The following is an 18,442-nucleotide window of genomic DNA, read 5'->3' on the forward strand; positions in this document are numbered from 1 at the left end:
TTCTCATTTCATCCCCTTTGCTACCCCCCTTGTCGTCGTCTCTAATAATCTTTATATTATGATTCTCACAGAAGCACAATCTACTAAGGAGTCCGATGAGGGTGGCATGAATGCCGTTGATCACACGAATGGGATTGAGACAAATGGAAAGACATCACACACACCACTCTGGCAATCGATCAAAGTATTCCCCAGAATCGTGGGATATTGTCTCGCGCTAAGTTCGGCAATTCTTCTTTATGGATATGACCTTGTTATTGTAGGGACAGTGGCTGCTATGCCCCAATTTCAGTAAACAACAATCGCCCCAAAATGTTAGAATGCATCGCTGCTGACGCTTGAGAGACTTGTTTTCGGCCAGGAACTCAATGGAAAGTATATCATCCCTTCGATGTGGCTTTCCCTTTGGAACGTCTCTAGTTGCATCGGCTTGATGTTCGGCTCCATCCTCGGTGGTTACTATCAAGATCGTCGTGGGCGTCGGATTACGCTCGCTTTAGGCAGTTTCCTATCCACCATTGCGGTCGCGATATGTTACATCTCCGATCTACCAGACGGAATGGAAACTCGCCGAGGGGTATTCTTCGCCGGTAAACTGTTCCAGGGGATCTGCATTGGAATTCTTCTCTGTGTTACACAGACGTACATGTCCGAGGTACTCCCTGTTGTTCTCCGAGGACCGATCATCGCATTCTATCCAATCTTCACGCTTCTCGGACAACTGGTTGGGTCTATCGTGGTTTATACTTCGCTCAAGCATACAGGCGCACAATCATATCGGATTTGCTTTGCGTCGCAATGGCCATTCTCAGCTGTCCCGTTCGTTCTAGCAATATTTTTACCAGAGAGTCCAACCTGGTTACTGAGGAAGGGAAAAACGGACAAGGCTCTCGAGGCGCAAAACAAGCTTGATACGAATCTTGTGAACTCGCAATCTGTAATCGATGAGTTACAGTCGTCAATTTCAGCAGAGGATGAGGAGAGCACAACCCATACATATGTGGACTGCTTCCGAGGAGTCAACATGCGCAGAACTTTGATTGTGGCTTTTGCAAACGTGATACCTCAGATGTTCGGACTTCAGCTGCTGGCAAATGCTTCGTACTTTATGCAGATCGTGGGCATGAGTTCATCTAATAGCTTGGTATTCTTGATCTTGGGTATTGGACTGGGCCTCGTTGCGAATGTTATAAGTCTGTGGGCACTCAATGCCTTTGGCAGAAGATTTCTTATTCTACTTACTCTGGGTATTGTTATGGTTCTATGGTTGGCGATAGGAATCGCAGGGATCTTCAAGGGAACTGTGATGATATGGTAAGACACTATATCGGACCTCTAGGATGAGGCGCTAACTTGGCACTAGGTATACAGCAGTTAGCATGATGGTTATTACTATGGTCTCTGGCCTTGGATCATGGCCTGCATCTCATGTCGTTGCCGCCGAGGCGTCCTCGCTGCAACTCCGAGCCAAGACTCAAGGTATTGGGTGGTTTACGAGCGGTGTCGGAACTGCAGTATTCGCCATCATCTTGCCGTATATCTACAACGCAGACCAAGGAAACTTGAGAGCGAAAACAGGGTTCGTGATGGCAGGATTCGCCGCTGTTGCAGCCGTTGTAGTGTGGCTGGCTATCCCAGAGATGAAAGGGCGGACACCGATGGAGATTGATCGCATGTTCTCGTTGAGGTTACGGACTCGGGAATTCCAAGGTTGGCATAGCGATCTGATTCTCAGGGGGAAACAGACGACACTCCCCCACCCGTAAAAGCATGATTGTTCTTTCCACAAATTGTTGAGGATATACGGCGTGGCCAAAACAGAGTCAGTGAGGTATCGAACACACCAATATCAATTATCTTTTGCGGTGGTGCGGGTGGAAGACAGAATTTTAGCAAAGAGCTTGCGAATCAAATTTATTTGGGGATGTTTATTCTCATAAACCGATACCCAATGCCCAGATCCACACACCCCGGGCCCCGAAAGCCCTGGAAGTGACCTCCCAAGGTCGGCCCCGGGGCTGTAGTAATCCATGACTAATCTGAGATAGACGGGGAGCAATCCACGGGACGTGACTCTTGTTTCCTTCCTCGCCACATTATTATCACATCCTCAAGAGCCATGTCAGATACCCCACCAGCCAGGACCAAACCCAAATCCGACAAGCGTGGGACACGGAATTCTCTTTCGTGCGCACAATGTCGTTACAAACACACCCGCTGCGACGGCCGTAAGCCCGTCTGCTCACGCTGCGCCACAAATACAGTGCAATGTACTTATCCTGTATCACGGCGACGTGGAAATCCAAAATCGGTGAAAGTCACCCTGTCACCTGTCGGAGATGTCCATGAGAACTCCATTGGCTCATCGGTGCAAACTTCCACTGTCGGTTCTTCCTCTTCCGTCGCTACCAACGGGGAAATTGAATCACATTCCACCTCGGCTTCCTCATTTCTGAGCTTGTATTACGAGTTCTTTCATGCGGCCCACCCTTGCGCCTTGCCTTTTCAAGTCTTGAAGACTCGTCTCAACGAGGCGAACATCCAACCTCTCCTTCGAGTGATGTGTTATATCGGATCTATTTTCGATATTTCCTGCCCGTCGCAATTATTAGAATCGTGCGCCCAACGTGCCCAAGACTCAGTGATCGAAATTAAGTCATCAACCCGGCCTCTTACGCCCTTTGACATTCAAGCTCTTCTACTTTACTCTATCGCCGTCTACTGGTGCAATGAACCGGAAAGTGGCGTTGAGCTCCTTGACGAAGCAATTCGCATGGCGGTAGCCCTTGGGATGAACAAAAAGGAATTCGCTCGAAACTATGCAGAAGGCGATTCTATACTAGAAGAAAGTTGGCGCCGCACTTGGTGGGTGATTTATATCACCGATGCCCACATTGCCGGTATGCCCCACTAAACTGATTATTGCCCCCGTGTTGCATTTCTGATGATCATAGGATCTACCCATACGTACCCGTTCCGAACAAGTGGTATTGAAATCACTACCGACCTTCCTTGTGAAGAAGAACAGTATGAAAAAGGGGTAAGGCAATCACTTCATTTCTTTTAAAAGAGTCGAGTTGACCTTCTGACTAGGTCATCCCAACACCACGCTCCCTAGAAGATTATGAGAATAGAGAATTCCTCGGCGAAGATGAAACTAATTTTTCCTCCTACGCGGAGCTTATTGGCTTGACCCACGGAATTGATCGGGCCTTATCCCCAGGCAACAATACAGATGATCAAATATACACTACACTGGCTGCTAGCTCTGATACTAGTATCCGAGCGTGGTGCTCTCTTCTTTCTCCGGAAAAGAGGCAATTAATTCGTCCTGATGGATCATTTGATGAGGTGATGTTCAAAGCATTCTTCATTATGCACACGTGAGATCTCCAACTTCCTTGGCTGTTGTTCATGTGTCTAACCCAAGTCTAGATATACCGTTGGAATTCATCGGCCGCTGTCAGCGTTGACTCACAGCGCAATCGAATCCGTGTCGCGCTGTGCTCCATTGGCCCCGTCAGAAAAGCTGAAATGCAACAACGCGAAGGAACGTGACCTGCATACTCTCAAATGCACACAGGCTATCAATAGCATTGATGAACTATTGACTCTGCCAACTGATATGAAGAACCACTCTCCCTTCATTATTTGCATGATTGCCAACGTGACCATTGCGCATCTATCGGCTTGCAGATTTATCTTTTCTGGGGACCGACGAGCTAAGAGCCGGGAGAAGATTAGGTTGACTATGGGTACTTTGAAGCGTCTAAGTGAGCATTGGACGCTAGGCAAACGGACCTATCGTGAGATTGGAATTATCGCCCGAGAATTGTTATCCCTCGCAAAAGATCCCCCCGCTAGTGTGGCCGCCATTGACTTGCCCCTTCCGGACCCAATTGCACCTGACTTCGCAGCATTGGACATGTTACCCGACGGCAACTTTGACTTCTGTGCCTTTTTTGATGCGGATGCTCCCACTCTAGCTGAACCGGGTTCTTTTATTTTACAATAGATTCGTCCCATGGGGGCTTACCCTTTAATGATAACATTCCTACGGATTTTCAGTCGCTGATTATGTGGTGAAATTTGTGGTTTGACTGTGTGCTATCAATGGCCTCAATTCTCCGCTATGCTCATTTCTGGTACTGCTCATCAATCTGGATCAGAGCCCCCATTCCATCCCTCTCAAATGCTTCAGTGTCCGTGATCATGGTAGCAATAAGCGTCGCCGGCTCGGTCTTGCTCGCATTATCGCTGATGCGATGATGGCACCCAGGTGCTTCAAACCAGGTTCCGCCCTCTTCGATCGTTTTCATGGGATCTTCGTTCATTTTATTGAGGACTGTCCCTTTGAGGACATAGACGCCAACGTTCGCGCCACCGTGGCGATGCGGGGGAGTTGATCCATTGGGTGGGAATTCGACGCGCAGGGCGACAATTGTCTTGTTCGGGATACCGACCAGCTTGTACGAATAGGCAATCTCTAACGAGGGCATCGGGCGGCTGTGTGTTTAATTAATTTCTAACCGGCAACCTGGCTCGGGGCTCTACTTACCTGGGGTCGTAGGTTGGTTCTTGCATGCTGGAATATGGCTTGCTCTAGACGGAATCTTCGGAACTTGGATTTTGTCTAATTGTGGTGATGAGGACACAGGAAACTCCTTCGAGTTTATATAGGGGACCGTCAGATAGCAGGTAGTACACTGTAGTACACGGAAGTTTCACTTCGGCTCACATGGAAGAGTTAATTATGTGTAGCCTACAGGATCCCCGACGTCATTGTCGGGGATCTACACTTGTCCGGCCACAGGCTATACATAGGCTATCAACGGATAGCCTATCAAAATAGGGACAAAGTACTTGCGTTGGTTCCCATACGAAAATTCACTGGGATTTTGCATGACGCATATTGCTTTGGCTAATTATTCTCGGCGACCTGTTCTCTCGGTTTCGAATTGTGTTGTGGGATAGCCTAAGTGATTCACTCCAAACTGGCTAGCTGGTAGTATCTCACCCACCAGTTGGTTACAAGGTCGAACATTGATTCGAGTCATCTTCTTTTAAAATAGAAACATTTCCGTCCAGTTTCAATTATAAGTCTTCTTTTCAAGCCTTGTGATAATTCAAAAGCCAAAAAAATGTGAACTTTTCTTATTTGCTTACCAGGCCCTCAGTGGGCATTCCCACAAGGCACTAAGGTAAGCGTTAGATGAAGGAAAAAAGAAACACAATCACTAAAGATCCAATATTTCCGACACATAAAATCACACCAATTTGACAAAACTAATATCCGCCATCGGCTTGTCGAAACGTAGCAGGGCCTTTCCGGTGCTCACGGTAGCTGGGCTTCTTCTGGCCCCAACCCATTTGCCAGCATTAGCAGAACATACACAGTTGTCTCCTGGTCAGGCTTCAATAAAGCTGATGGGAAATGTGGAGTTCCTTGTTAATGTTATAAGAGAGGCGTCTATCATGGACAATAAGATGGGTTTTACAAATGTTGTTGAGGAGAAAGCATGAACGCCTTTTCTCATGCTTCAAATGAATAAGACAAAATATATATGTTACAGAGAAGGCCAGGGACTAGTAAGTACGCTGGTAAAATCACTGTATTGCGCTATTCTCTAGGAGAGAGAGAGAGAGAGGAAACTATCTACAGATGCTAAGACTAATGTACTGGGAGCAAACAATGGTGGTCACGTGACCTTCCAACAATATACCTCGGAGGCTCTTATGAACACATATATAACAACCGAACCTACACACGATGGCATGTTGCATTGCATCCCGTAGGACATGTATAAGCCATGGCTTTCCATATACCTCCTTTCAAGCGATGATATAGATTGGCAACATCGATTACTGCGTGCCAAGGCGCTAAAATGTCTGCCAGAAAACTGCGAGGATCCCCTGGCATATCCCCAATTTGGCATAATTACAGGGGCCGCCCGTGCATTAGTGGGACAATCGGAACTAGCCGTCGGGCCATATTATTGATCTCCAATTTTGTCACTTCGCTTGTATTTACGCGGGATTTGATAGAGACGGATTTTTTTGGTTTCCAAATCCCGGTCACCTAGTTGGATTTCTAACCCTAGGAGTTTTCCGCGGACTAAGCATCCCATGATATTATGGGCGTTGTGACTCATTATTTCTTTTCTATCGGGATCTTTTCTAATTTTACATTTGATCTTCCTCCCAAACTTTGATTCTTTATCAATCTCATTCCCTAACGGCTAATAATGATCTCCGAGAAAGACTTATTGGGTCGCCTCCCCCAGTCCGTCAGCCACTGGCTTGGCTATCGTGAGAATGCACCAAAGCCTCCCGCCAAATATCTTGTTCACTTCTGGTCGTTCATAGCCGCGTTCTGTGGTCTATGCGTGGTACAGGCCATATTCAACTATTCTTCCTATTTCATTGAACGTGGCGTGCCCGGTCTCGTTGCTTCTTATGTGTGTATCCCCTTTTCTGCGCGTCCTTGTCAAATACTCACCCACAAGTAGGGAGCATCAGCAGTCCTCGTATATGGTTCGATTGAAGCCCCTCTAGCACAACCACGTGCACTGATCGGTGGTCATTTTTTGAGTGCTCTGGTTGGCATCTGCATCACGAAACTCTTTAGTTTAATGCCAAACGAAGAAAAATTCAACTCTTTGCGCTGGCTCGCTGCTTCCCTTTCATCCGCGGTTGCCATTGTTGTTATGCAGATTACCGAGACAACTCACCCTCCCGCCGGCGCCACAGCTCTCCTTCCAGCAGTGGACGAAGCTGTGTGGGCACTATCTTGGTACTACCTGCCAGTTGTCTTGCTTTCGTCAACTATGATCCTGGTTGTGGCTCTGATCCTTAACAACATTCAACGTCGTTATCCCGTCTTCTGGATCAATCCACCCGCTGCGAAGCCTGTTCTTCCAAAGGTTAGCAAATAGGACTATGCACTTTGATTGCAAGACGGCTACATAATTGTAGTGGGGTTTCCGTGAGGTTGCATTGTGGTGCACGCTTTGTGAAAAATAACAGAAAGTTGAGCGGTTGTATTCAACATATTATTTAGATAATTAATAGTTTAATTAAAATTTAATTAACACAATATTTAATTAAAAAAAAAAAAAAAAAAAGGCTTACAAACAAACTAGGAACTGTTGCTTCGTTCTCCGTAGGTTTCCCGTCAGCCTGGACTCCACAAGATCGTAGGCCTCGCCCCGAGCCGCATAGCCGTGGGGAACGGGTCGCCAAGGCGACCTTAGCAGTCAACGATCTACAAGGAACGGACGCTTTGAACTCAATTCAGATCTGAGATCCGTACAACAATAGCATGCAGTCCTTGCCTAGGTACATATGTAGGTTATAAAGTTTCAGCCTCGAGAGTTTTATAGCCAAATATTGCGACTTGCATTTTCTTTCTAACGGCAGAGGCAATTTCAACATTTTAAATTTCATGTTCACATATTCACATGTCTACAGGTCCCTATATTCGCGGTTTGTGGTCGCGGCTAAGATTCATGGCAATTCTGATAAGGTTGCAGGGCGGACGTTGTCCATCCTCCAACATCCATGTTCCGGCAAATCCTGTGATTGCTTGCGGTAGCCCTACATCAGATTACCGGCGATGGACTAGGGACTTTCATATTATTGGCTGTTATTGTCGGAGAAATTTCATATTGAACCCTGTTTCATATTTGAAGGAATCGTATAAAAAGGTTATTCCACAACTGTTAATTTATTGACTGGGTTTCATTTAATGCATTTGGGGGTTAAGATATGAGCTCGAGTTGCTTTTTATAAATCGAGTACATACGTTCACAAATGCTGATGATTACTGAGGTTCTGTCACTAGGCGGATCGTGGAGCAAAGTTCTATTCGTTGGATAAATATGTTAGGCACACTAGCCCCTTGTTACATGGACAGCTAGGCCGAGCATTCTCCGAACTATGAATGATGTTGCCTGAATTCCTTCGGAGTTGACCGCACATATCAAGTCAATATGTTGTAATTAACTATACGTACATGTGTAACATGTGATGCTTTTTTTAACCTATCTACATACACGAAAAAAAACCCTCATGAGTCAATTAATGGACTGTAGGTCTTGTTGTTACTACTAAGGAGGGGGGAAAGAGGAGGAGTAGCTTATAAGCATGTCCGTTGACCCGGGGAAATTCTAGTTTTTGTCATTTTAGCTGGCGAATCACATATCACATATCACTGATTGATAGCATGCATTTTTATGCTGCATATTTCAGTCTGAATTTTCTATTAATGCATATCAGGGTTCAGGCCATGCTTGATGGATTTCAACTTCCAAGGTTTGTGCTCATCGTTATTCCAATCTTGGTTGAGGCCTCGGGAGCACCCGTAGCCCCGTGGGCCCCTGTATATTACATAATCAATAACATTCCCCAGGGCCGGGGCCTAGGCAGTTAAGCATCACACACAGTAAACATATGAACGGTGGGAAATCCTGACATAGTACGGAGTACAAATCAGGTGAAACGAGCAAGTTGGGAGGCTATTATTTAAATGAGTTTACAAAATCTGTTCAAAGGCGGCTTACAGGTCATATCGTGCATAGTACTCGCCCCACAGTAGGAATTCTTAGGTTCTGTTAATGTGGCTGAGCTGATTCCCAATTACACTCTTGGATGCATCTACTTATTACTAGCCCAAACTAATCAGCACGATCTACACAGATTTTACTCTGTACGGGGGGGCACCTGACAAATATGCAGTGCAGACTGGTACTAAAATGTGGGTGAAGGGATGACCTCGGGACCCATTCTGGCTGACAACATAAAAGGGGCTTGCTTTCAGCTCATTTGTGCGTGACATCGTCTCCTTTTCTTTCCCCTCGATATCTCACGTACCCAGTGTGTTGCTCGGCCGTTTTTATTATGGGCAATACCACCAGCATTACCGCTGGACGTGACTGTCTCACATCTGCCGTCGGGGGTGTTGCTGCTCATGTCGCATTCCAAGATGCACCTCTTTACCAGACTACCGCCGTCGATCTGTATAACTTGAATATTCCGGTCACCCCGGCGGCAGTCACATACCCTCAATCAGCGGACGAAGTGGCTGCGGTAGTTAAATGTGCCTCCGATTATGACTACAAGGTGCAGGCTCGCAGTGGAGGTCATAGCTTTGGCAACTTTGGTATGACTAGTGATGATGGCAGTTCTGCTGCCCAGCCATTCAGTCAACTAATTTGTACATTATTCTAGGTCTTGGAGGACAAAACGGTGCCATCGTAGTCGACATGAAGCACTTCTCGCAATTCTCCATGGACGAGTCAACATTTGTCGCCACCATCGGCCCTGGAACAACTTTAGGTGACCTCGACACCGAGATTTACAACGCTGGCAATAGAGCAATGTCACACGGCATTTGTCCTACTATTCGGACAGGTGGACATCTAACGGTGGGCGGATTGGGTCCAACAGCGCGCCAGTGGGGTCTAGCGCTTGACCATGTGGAGGAAGTCGAAGTGGTTTTGGCAAACTCGAGTATTGTGCGCGCATCAGACACTCAGAACCAGGATGTTTTTTTTGCTATCAAAGGTGCTGCTGCTAGCTTTGGGGTTGTTACGGAGTTCAAAGTGCGCACGGAGGAGGCACCTGGCCTGGCCGTTCAATATTCGTTCACGTTCAATCTGGGAACTCCTGCCGAGAAGGCAAAGCTTGTCAAAGATTGGCAGGCATATATAGCTCAGAAGAACCTCACGTGGAAGTTCTACTCTAATTTGATCATCTTTGACGGCCAGATCATCCTCGAAGGTATTTTCTTCGGCTCAAAAGAGGAGTACGACCAGCTCGACCTGGAGAAGAAGTTCCCAACGAGCGAGCCTGGCACTGTGCTAGTTCTGACCGATTGGCTGGGGATGATCGGCCATGGACTGGAAGATACTATTCTGAGACTAGTCGGAGACTCCTCGACCTGGTTCTACGCCAAGTCCCTCGGATTCACCCCCAGTACGCTGATTCCCGGCTCCGCTATCGACAGCTTGTTTGATTATATCCACAAAACCAATGCTGGCACTTTGACTTGGTTTGTTACGCTCAGCCTAGAGGGCGGGGCTATCAACGCTGTGCCCAAAGATGCCACAGCCTATGGACACCGCGATGTGCTTTTCTGGGTTCAAATCTTTGTAGCCAACCTGCTTGGTCCAATCTCACAGACCACGTATGATTTTACCGATGGTCTTTATGATATTCTGGCTCAGGCAGTGCCAGAAAGTGCGGAACACGCATATCTCGGATGTCCGGATCCTAAGTTGCCCGATGCCCAGCGTGCGTACTGGCGTAGCAACCTTCCAAGATTGGAAGAGCTCAAGGGAGACTTAGATCCAAAGGACATCTTCCATAATCCGCAGGGGGTTCAGGTTGCCTCTTGAAAATCTTTGTATATATACTCAGCTGCTGCCGTGTTTAATATTGAGTATAAATTACGAGATGCCTCTACCTTCAAAATACAGATAGACAGTGACTACTACCTTCCTGAACGCCCTCATAAAGCGGCGGCACCTCGGTTGCAAAAAGCGCAACCTCAGCCTAAAATCTAGTACATAGTGGTACGTATATATGCGAAACTACGACAATCTGCAGGGTTTATATTTCAAGCTTGGGATATATAAAGCTCTGATTTCACCTCGTTGGACAGGTGTAATTCCAATTATGAACTATATAAATGGCATTTAATTTCTCAAAATATTGAGCGGAGTAGACGCAAAGGGGCAGCTTTGAACCAAGCACCCCAAGTGGGATACTCAACTCTTGGTGGAAGGTCCACATCAAGAGCCGAGTCCCTCATAAAGCTGTGGATGTCGATCTTCTCAACTGGGATGAACCAGCCTCCGCGGTCGAGACTGGGGTCTTTGTTCAACTTGGTGTAAACAAGCCAGATGACGAATAGGAGTATCACAATCGGTGCAGCAATATAGTTCATGAAAAAGTCCTCTGCGTTTTTTGTAGCCACGGAGACATAAAATTCGGCGATGAGGCACAAGATGTTGAGACCAAGACCGATATAGCTTCCAATCACACCAAAGGGAGCGGCAAAGGTAAGCTCCTTTACGGTGCGTCCGTTGTGTTTCCAGGCGGAACGGAAGCGGATATGGGCAAGGCAAATACTTCCCCAGATGAAAAAGTCAGAAATACCAGACAAGGCAAGAAGCCAGTCGAAGATAGTACTTCCAGACGGTGCCTCATTGATGAAGGCGAGCAAACCAAAAGCAATCTGCAAAATAATACAGTAAAGAGGCCGACCCGCTTTGTCAATATATGCCATGAATTTCGGTGCCATTCCTCGTGAAGCCAGGGCCTGGATAGTGCGACTTGAGCCGTATGTGGCGGAGTTGGCCACACTAATGACCGAAATAGTGATGATTGCATTCATGACAGAGGGCAGTCCAGAGATACCGGCATTCTGGATTGATACGACAAATGGAGAAGCCTTGGTATTGGCGCCAGATGCTCCAAGAAGCCAGTCAGCGTTGGAAGGCACAATCAAACCAACAATAAAGGTTCCTAGGACATAGAAGACCATGATACGCCAGAAGACCTGCTTGGAAGCTTTGGGGATGGACTTGGCAGGGTTTGCCGCCTCCGCAGCAGCAAGACCGGCCATTTCTGTGCCACCGAATGCAAAGGCTGCTGTCACAAAGACCGAACAGAACCCCTTAAAGTCCGTGAATGGACCAGGGTCATGCCAGTAACGAGCTCCTATGTAACCTCCATTCGGAGCTCCACCGCAATCAATCACGATTCCAAGGATGATGAAGCCAATTACAGCGGTGACCTTGATCATTCCTAGAACAAATTCGACTACAGGCCGACGTTAGTATCAATTTATCGCAAAAAGATATATTATTTCTGTATCACCTTCTCCATAGCCTCGAACACCAAAGAACTGGATGGCTGTCAGAACGACTAGAAACACTGCCACCCAAATGCCACTGTTCAAAGTTTCACTCCAGTACTGGATTGTTAAACTTGCAGCCGTGAGCTCGAAGGGAAGGATGATAAGCCATCCAATAGCGTAGTCCCAGCCGACCGCAAATCCCCTACCATGAGATGAGTGGTTAGCTCTCGTTCATCATAAATTTAGCACATGAACACGAGAAACTCACCAGGATGGACTAATGAACCGGACACAGTATGTGAAAAAGGCTCCATTCACGGGATATAGCACGGCCAATTCACCCAGAGCTTGAATTGTAAGAAGAAGCATTCCTCCAACGATCAAATAGCATAGTAACAAAGATCCAGGTCCTCCTGTGCGGAGAGCAGATCCCGTACTAACGAAAAGACCAGCTCCAATAGCACCACCTTGGTGAAATTAGTATCAGAAGCAAAAGAAGAATTGTTGAAGGACGCATACCAAGAGCAATCATCTGCATATGACGGTTCTTCAGATTCCGCTTCAGCGGGTTGATTTGACCAACCACCACATCATCATGAGCTGAAGGGAGACTTTCAGCTGGCTCCACGGCCGTGGCTGCTTTCTTCTCGATGTCTGAGTCCATTGCAGTCATGTTTCTGGATTCTACACCAATACACTAAGCAAGAAAACTGATCGACGGCGAATGGTAATTTATATACCCCAGCCGGGATATACGAGTTGACTTGCATTTTGTTTGTGATAAGCAGGGCGTTGAGACGGGTTCCTCAGTGGCTCGTGCTGTATTTGGGTGGCCTCTTTACATGCGATCAGACGGCAGGGTGAAGATAAGACTTTGTATTTTGAACTTTGATCTTGATATGGGTAATCGTGGCCAATCAGGATGAAATCTCAGGGGTATTGTTTGAGCTTAGCTGAGACGCTACTCTTGGCGACTGCAACACTTGATCTTCCCCCTATTCTGCGGGTCCGATTCGCTATCTCAATGTTCCTTGCTTGAAAACTGCTCACATGTTCTAGGTCTCCGGGCAGAACTAGCTACACGCTAACTCCATGGGCCCAGATAAGCACGCCTTGACTTTCCAACATTCAAAAGTGACAGAAGTGGGGTTTAGGTCCGTAAATCTCGGGTTGTCCTGAAGTGTCGAAATTAAATTCCGTTTTTGAAGTATCAATTGTTTATTGGGCGTATGGTATAGTGCATACTCCGTACTCCGTACACAAATCGGAGTCTAACGGATAATCGAAAAGGGATTTAGATTGAATTCTACTAAGTTAGATGCCCATGTTGTGCTCCATTCTCGAAGCCACGAGGCGTATTCGAGGAATCCTTTCAATGCTGACGTGTCCGACTGAAACCCCCGAGCGCAACATCACACTGGGCTATGGCGAAAAGCTTGGTCTTATCATGGGCCAATATGCTTTCAACGAATGGAACAAATACACAAGAGATACCCGTTACATTTTCCGGGCGCCGGAGATTGGCGGTGCCTCCCTATCTCGAGAGGAAAGAAATGCCGACAGCCTTTAGAACTGAAAAGACCCTATATGGATCGAACGTACTTGTGTCGGTGTCACGCCATGGGTGGCTGTTGTAAACATCATCTCAAGGCTGAAATTACTATCGAAAGATAACATCTCATGTGTTATCAAGTTAAATATTTTCAAAAGAAACGGAGTCTGAAAGGCCTTATTGAACGACCCCCTGGAATGGACGAGCCCCTGCCTAGCCTCCAACCAACATGTGGCAATGTCGTGCTGTTTTGCATATCTCAGTGCAAACCGCAGAGACGACCATGGTTGCCTTCAGTTATCACTGGCAATTATTCGCGCAACATCATCTGCAATGTTATATTCCGTCACTATGCGAATCTGATTGCTCATAAGACCAGGGAAGAGTCCTGTGGCATATGTTAGTCAACACCGCTGCTATAACCTCAGAAGTTACCAGAAAATCTCTGACCCATTATTTTCATCACCCCATACATAAAATACTCCTTTAGTATGCCCATTTCACGCTTACTGTTCTGAATCTTCTGTGCAGATTCCAATATTGCGTTCACGTGCGGCTGACGCAAGTTCACATACTGTGAAGCGGCTGCCTTGATCGCATTCTTCTGGGCCTTTGGTGCTACCTCATCTAGGCGTGCATTGCCCATATGGAGGTGATGGGCCAAAAGCAAAGCAAGGGCTTCAACATCCTCTAGTGCTTGAGAAGAGCCTTGGCCAGAGCTTGAAGGAAGCGCATGTGCTGCGTCTCCAACGAGCACGACACCATCTCGCTCCCACGTTGGAAGTGTAGGTAAAGTCCATGTTGGATACATGTTTTTAACCCGAAGGGACTGAATCACTTTTTTCACAACAGGCTCCTTCCAATTCGCATATCTCTCACGCAGCTGCCGAGTCACGTCGTCCATGTCGAGTGTTTTCAAATCAGGGCATTCTTTGATCTCATAGGTTGACCACCAAGCAAGGGAGTCTCCTGGATCAGAGACGTGATAAGGCGAGTCCCGGTTAGCAGCAGACATGGAGCTTTCCGAAAAGAAGTATCCGAAGAACCCATTTCCACCAAATACAAAATTCATGGACCCCGGTTCGACGATGTCTTTTACATCTGCGGCAGGGATGAAGCCCCCAACCCCGACGAGACCTCTATCGCACGGTTAATCATGAGACCACACAAAATATGGTTCACGACGGGATGAAGAAATCTTCAGTGTTCACTTACTCATAGTTCGGGGGATATGGATCCTCTTCGGCATCTGGGAAAAGTGCTCGCTTAGCAATACCTCGGACACCGTCCGCACCGATAACCAGATCCGCCTCCACTGGAGGGGTGTTATCGACAAAGTGAATCAAGTTCCTTCCATCCGGTCGGACAAGAACTTGGGATATTCTTTTGTGGATGATATGGTGGTCTGGAATTCGTCCCCGCAAAGCAGTCCAAAGCGAGTGGCGACTAGTCGCGAGCATGTGGGGGGGATCTGTTCTTATTACTGTTGTTGTTCTCATCCGAAGAAGCACTTTTCATCGAAAAAAGGGGCCAGCCATTTTTATTTTTCATGTTGGAAATTGTTGTAACGTAGCCCCCACGCACAACGTCCTTCAGCAGCTCTTCATCAAGGCGTTTCAATACGTTCAAGCCATTGGGTGCAACGCCTAGTCCACCCCCAACAAGTAATGTAGAGGAATGTGTGTGTTCCTCTGTTCTTTCATCAGCTGTGATGCTCAATTTTGTATTGTATGCCTCGTAGATAGTGATCTCATGAGGTTCATCGGATTTGGTAGGCCGCGGGAGGTGCTTTTGCAGCTCCAGGTAAGCTGCACATCCGGCGATCCCGGCGCCAACAATGACAATCTTCATTGAAATGTTCGAGTGAAGAGGGAAGGGGAGGTTTTTGAAAAAGCATACGAGAATGAGAGGTCGAAGCCAGAAACCCCACGTCTAAATACTTGGCATATTTTAAGGTTGGTCAAATATGGGTCATAAAGCTAACCCAGTTAAGCTAGGCTATACCAAATTCACCAATCACCTGTAACATCCGAGGATGCTATACAACAGAACCACAAGCTTTCATCGGCAGACGAGGCAATAAAGTGTGAGATTTATCTTTTCACGTCTTAGGGTTGCAAATGAACATGTTTGTCTACTTTTTTCAGATCCCTGCTAACTTGTAATGGATTTAGTATTCGATATGCGCGATTAATCTCCCGTGAGTGGGCGTGTCTACTCTCGTAAGCCTCGACTCGTAGCCGTATTTACCTTGGGTAGGAGGTAATGGGTTTTGTTAGGTTGAGTGGCACTCGAAATGCTTTTATCCTGATCCCCAAATTATATATTAGGTATCAAGATATATAAATTGAGAGAGATATATATATGAAACTATTTGGTTACACAGCGTGGCCTGTTGAAGTAGTTAACTTAACAGGTATCTCTCGTGGGCCATGCCCCAAATCTTCTTTCTGCAACCCCTCAACCAGCATCACCATGCACTTCATGGTCCTACTATACCATTTATAGATAGCATACGGATGTTTCTTTTTGCATGCCGACTACATATGTTTGCTACCTATCCATCTATGACCTATTGATACTAGCTACAGTATAGAGCTGGCTTTTCTCTCAGAGATCAGTGACCGGTTTTTCATCATCCTCGTACTTTCTGCTCCGTATAATTATACATGGTGAATGCCTACTAAATTTTCTGTGGAACTTCTTAAATCCTTTTCTGATTCAGTGCTCACTCTGATGGAAGTATATCCCCTACCTGGGCCATATATGGACACAAGAGATGCATGAAACCTTGGAAGCAATGCCTAGAAATCGGATCGTTTCTCAAAAAGTCTCGAAAAGAAAGGCGCGACACAAATTGTAAAGACAAATCCACAAACTTGAAAATATGAACTATCTCCGTATTTCTACACGCTTCCTCTGCCTCTCCTCTATTATGGTCAACCTCGTCAGGCATGTTCTACATCCCCTTCCATTCCCATTTCGTCAGACCCAAATCAGTCTAAGTGATCTCCTGGACACTCATTTACACGGGGACACGTCCAATTGTTGTTTGGATACGATGAAGCCAATGCACTAATTGTGATATACCTTAGTAAATTGTCGCCATGCCCACCTGCGGACGATTACAAAGATATTTGCCGGGACGGTATTGTCTACGGATTTGGCTGCCTCCAAGCAGAACATGTTCCAATGGATCGAGTTGAAAGTGCTCGCCTCCGGGGCATGTTTTTACCCATGTTGTCACGCGAGGGGCAGATGGTAATTAGGGATAATTTGAGTTTCGTCCGCTGCCAGTTGAGCCACTACGGGGTGTAGTTTGAAGACAGGGAATTCTCTGGCAATGGAACTGCATTAATGAAGAAAGTCCTCTAGAAGGAAGTGCGACCAGGTCCCTGGTCACATTGCTCAAGAGGAGAAGAACCTCGACATTGATCACCGCCATACACCTCTCTAGATTTCAAGCGGGTGGGCCCCAGCCTTGCCTAGGTAGAGAAGTGCTCCCAGAGTCTTAGGCTTAGCCCTGCATACTCCATACTCGATTGGAGTCTACCTGAGTTTGTTATTTCTCATACCCCATGACCTTTTGCCGTTGCAATAGCTTTTAGTAGCCCATCTATTAGAGATTACCCAGAAACGTTCCCTGTTCATATGTGGCAAAAGGCTTCATAAAACAGTTAGACATCCTCCTAATTGAGAGAACTAGGTACAAATATATAAGCATCGAAAAATAGGAGCAAATACAATAGCAAAGAAATGCATCGTTTCAGCGTCTGATTACACGAATAAATCAAATCCAAGAACAAGGAGTCATAATCGATTACACCATGTACCGCTAATCCCCGTTCACATCAGAACACAGCAAGAGTTTTGCTTCTTGGCCTGGGTTTCGTGGTGTTAGTAAATTCAGGCGAAGGGAAAGTTCGATTTGCATACCTGGGTATAGAACATCTTGCTCTGGGCTGACAGTCCATCACTCTTCTGAACTAGGGAGTCAATCTTCTCACCGCGCTCTAGAACACTTTCGATCTGGAAATGGTCAACACATAGAATCACCTAATAAGGACATATGAGCATACCGTCTTGTGAAGGACAATCTTGGTTTCGTCAAGCTCCTGCTGGATCTTCATGATGCTATCAGCCTGGCCCGGATCCTGGTACTTGACGATATATTCCTTGAGCTGCGGCAGGGGGCACGCATTCTCACGCAAAGAGGGATCAGAGAAGGCAGTGCGTGGGTATTTGGCAAGGAACTCGTCCACAATCTTCCCCAAAAGCTGGTGGGCCACTAGGGCAGGGTAGTCCCCATCTGTAACAATAACACCGGAAACACCCTCTGTCCGTCCGTAAGCGTGGAATGTGTAAGCCTTCTCTTCAATATCCTGCCGTTGGCCTGGCTTTGTCCTCTCGGCGACCGTTCGGGTGAAGAGCATCAAGAATTCATCGTAGCTGTGAAGCGCTTGGTGGTTAGTGACCTAGCCGTGTCGGACTGAGAGAGGGTGGGTGTGCATACTTCTGACGAGTGAAGCGCGAAAAGCTAGTAATAATTAGCGAAACGTTCCAGTCAGTTGCAGAGCGCGCATGTGAAACTACCTGCTGAGGTCCTTTTCCCCGCATAGCTGAAGAGCTGGCTGGGTGTCGTTCCGGAAAACCTGCAAGACATATAGATAAGTACCGTATCTAGACATATATCATGCTAAATCTAAGCTGCAACCAAACATACGCCCATATAAAGAATCTTCATGGTGACAGCGTGGTTGTTCGCACAAGGACAAGGAGGCAAGTAGGTCTCGGGGGTAGTGGGGCGTTGGCTCGTAGTAAGTGCTGATCAAGGAAGTGCTCTGGTGTCAAAGAGCCGGGCAATTTCTTTATCGTAGGAGGTAAGCTGTATGATTAACTGAAGTTGTGAAGCAGAATGACAAGTGTTAAGCCTAAAACAGGCTCCTGAGTTGCCGATAGCAATGATGCACTGGACCCTCTGCATTGTGGCCTGAGGCATGAAAAGTACACCGCTCTTGTCATGCGAC

At 46.7% G+C, this 18,442-nt stretch overlaps 8 protein-coding genes across 8 annotated transcripts; 4 read left to right on the forward strand and 4 right to left on the reverse strand.

Annotated features, from left to right (window-relative positions):
* Positions 1-58: 58 nt before the first annotated feature.
* Positions 59-4,015, forward strand: N7487_005263 (Major facilitator superfamily domain general substrate transporter; the record flags this gene model as incomplete). The annotated part of the gene is made up of 7 exons (XM_056873010.1): positions 59-291; positions 346-1,314; positions 1,364-1,710; positions 2,049-2,900; positions 2,955-3,040; positions 3,094-3,383; positions 3,436-4,015. 7 exons carry the CDS (start codon positions 59-61, stop codon positions 4,013-4,015), a joined length of 3,357 nt encoding a protein of 1,118 aa, XP_056730730.1.
* Positions 4,016-4,136: 121 nt separating this feature from the next.
* Positions 4,137-4,584, reverse strand: N7487_005264 (cupin domain-containing protein; the record flags this gene model as incomplete). The annotated part of the gene is made up of 2 exons (XM_056873011.1): positions 4,137-4,506; positions 4,559-4,584. 2 exons carry the CDS (start codon positions 4,582-4,584, stop codon positions 4,137-4,139), a joined length of 396 nt encoding a protein of 131 aa, XP_056730731.1.
* Positions 4,585-6,245: 1,661 nt separating this feature from the next.
* N7487_005265 (HPP family protein) lies at positions 6,246-6,935 on the forward strand (the record flags this gene model as incomplete). The annotated part of the gene is made up of 2 exons (XM_056873012.1): positions 6,246-6,458; positions 6,510-6,935. The coding sequence occupies 2 exons, from the start codon at positions 6,246-6,248 to the stop codon at positions 6,933-6,935; spliced, it is 639 nt and encodes a 212-aa protein (XP_056730732.1).
* A 1,963-nt stretch (positions 6,936-8,898) lies between these two features.
* On the forward strand, positions 8,899-10,397 carry N7487_005266 (FAD-binding oxidoreductase; the record flags this gene model as incomplete). Its single annotated transcript, XM_056873013.1, has 2 exons — positions 8,899-9,160; positions 9,229-10,397. The coding sequence occupies 2 exons, from the start codon at positions 8,899-8,901 to the stop codon at positions 10,395-10,397; spliced, it is 1,431 nt and encodes a 476-aa protein (XP_056730733.1).
* Positions 10,398-10,705: 308 nt separating this feature from the next.
* N7487_005267 (uncharacterized protein) lies at positions 10,706-12,536 on the reverse strand (the record flags this gene model as incomplete). Its single annotated transcript, XM_056873014.1, has 4 exons — positions 10,706-11,826; positions 11,884-12,065; positions 12,132-12,330; positions 12,383-12,536. 4 exons carry the CDS (start codon positions 12,534-12,536, stop codon positions 10,706-10,708), a joined length of 1,656 nt encoding a protein of 551 aa, XP_056730734.1.
* A 702-nt stretch (positions 12,537-13,238) lies between these two features.
* Positions 13,239-13,433, forward strand: N7487_005268 (uncharacterized protein; the record flags this gene model as incomplete). Its single annotated transcript, XM_056873015.1, has 1 exon — positions 13,239-13,433. One exon carries the CDS (start codon positions 13,239-13,241, stop codon positions 13,431-13,433), a length of 195 nt encoding a protein of 64 aa, XP_056730735.1.
* Positions 13,434-13,708: 275 nt separating this feature from the next.
* N7487_005269 (FAD-dependent oxidoreductase) lies at positions 13,709-15,266 on the reverse strand (the record flags this gene model as incomplete). The annotated part of the gene is given in 4 exon segments (XM_056873016.1): positions 13,709-13,803; positions 13,866-14,554; positions 14,631-14,886; positions 14,900-15,266. The coding sequence occupies 4 exon segments, from the start codon at positions 15,264-15,266 to the stop codon at positions 13,709-13,711; spliced, it is 1,407 nt and encodes a 468-aa protein (XP_056730736.1).
* Positions 15,267-17,137: 1,871 nt separating this feature from the next.
* N7487_005270 (palmitoyltransferase YKT6) lies at positions 17,138-18,292 on the reverse strand. Its single transcript, XM_056873017.1, has 6 exons — positions 18,139-18,292; positions 18,009-18,067; positions 17,929-17,952; positions 17,495-17,864; positions 17,352-17,444; positions 17,138-17,297 (listed from the first exon to the last, which is right to left on the reverse strand). The coding sequence occupies exons 1-6, from the start codon at positions 18,157-18,159 to the stop codon at positions 17,262-17,264; spliced, it is 603 nt and encodes a 200-aa protein (XP_056730737.1). The 5' UTR covers positions 18,160-18,292; the 3' UTR covers positions 17,138-17,261.
* Between the last annotated feature and the right edge of the window lie 150 nt (positions 18,293-18,442).

Source organism: Penicillium crustosum (genome assembly GCF_028827405.1).
Source record: "Penicillium crustosum strain IBT 35664 chromosome Unknown utg000002l_segment0_segment0, whole genome shotgun sequence".
Taxonomy (NCBI): Eukaryota; Fungi; Ascomycota; class Eurotiomycetes; order Eurotiales; family Aspergillaceae; genus Penicillium; species Penicillium crustosum.

What these genes read in the sequence shown, in the direction of transcription:
- N7487_005270 (XM_056873017.1), bottom strand. Translation starts at nt 18,159, where the DNA reads ATGAAGATTCTTTATATGGGC. An exon ending in TGAAGATTCTTTATATGGGC is followed by an intron (nt 18,068 to 18,138) that starts GTATGTTTGGTT and finishes TATGTCTTGCAG; the next exon opens with GTTTTCCGGAACGACACCCA. An exon ending in GGGGAAAAGGACCTCAGCAG is followed by an intron (nt 17,953 to 18,008) that starts GTAGTTTCACAT and finishes AATTATTACTAG; the next exon opens with CTTTTCGCGCTTCACTCGTC.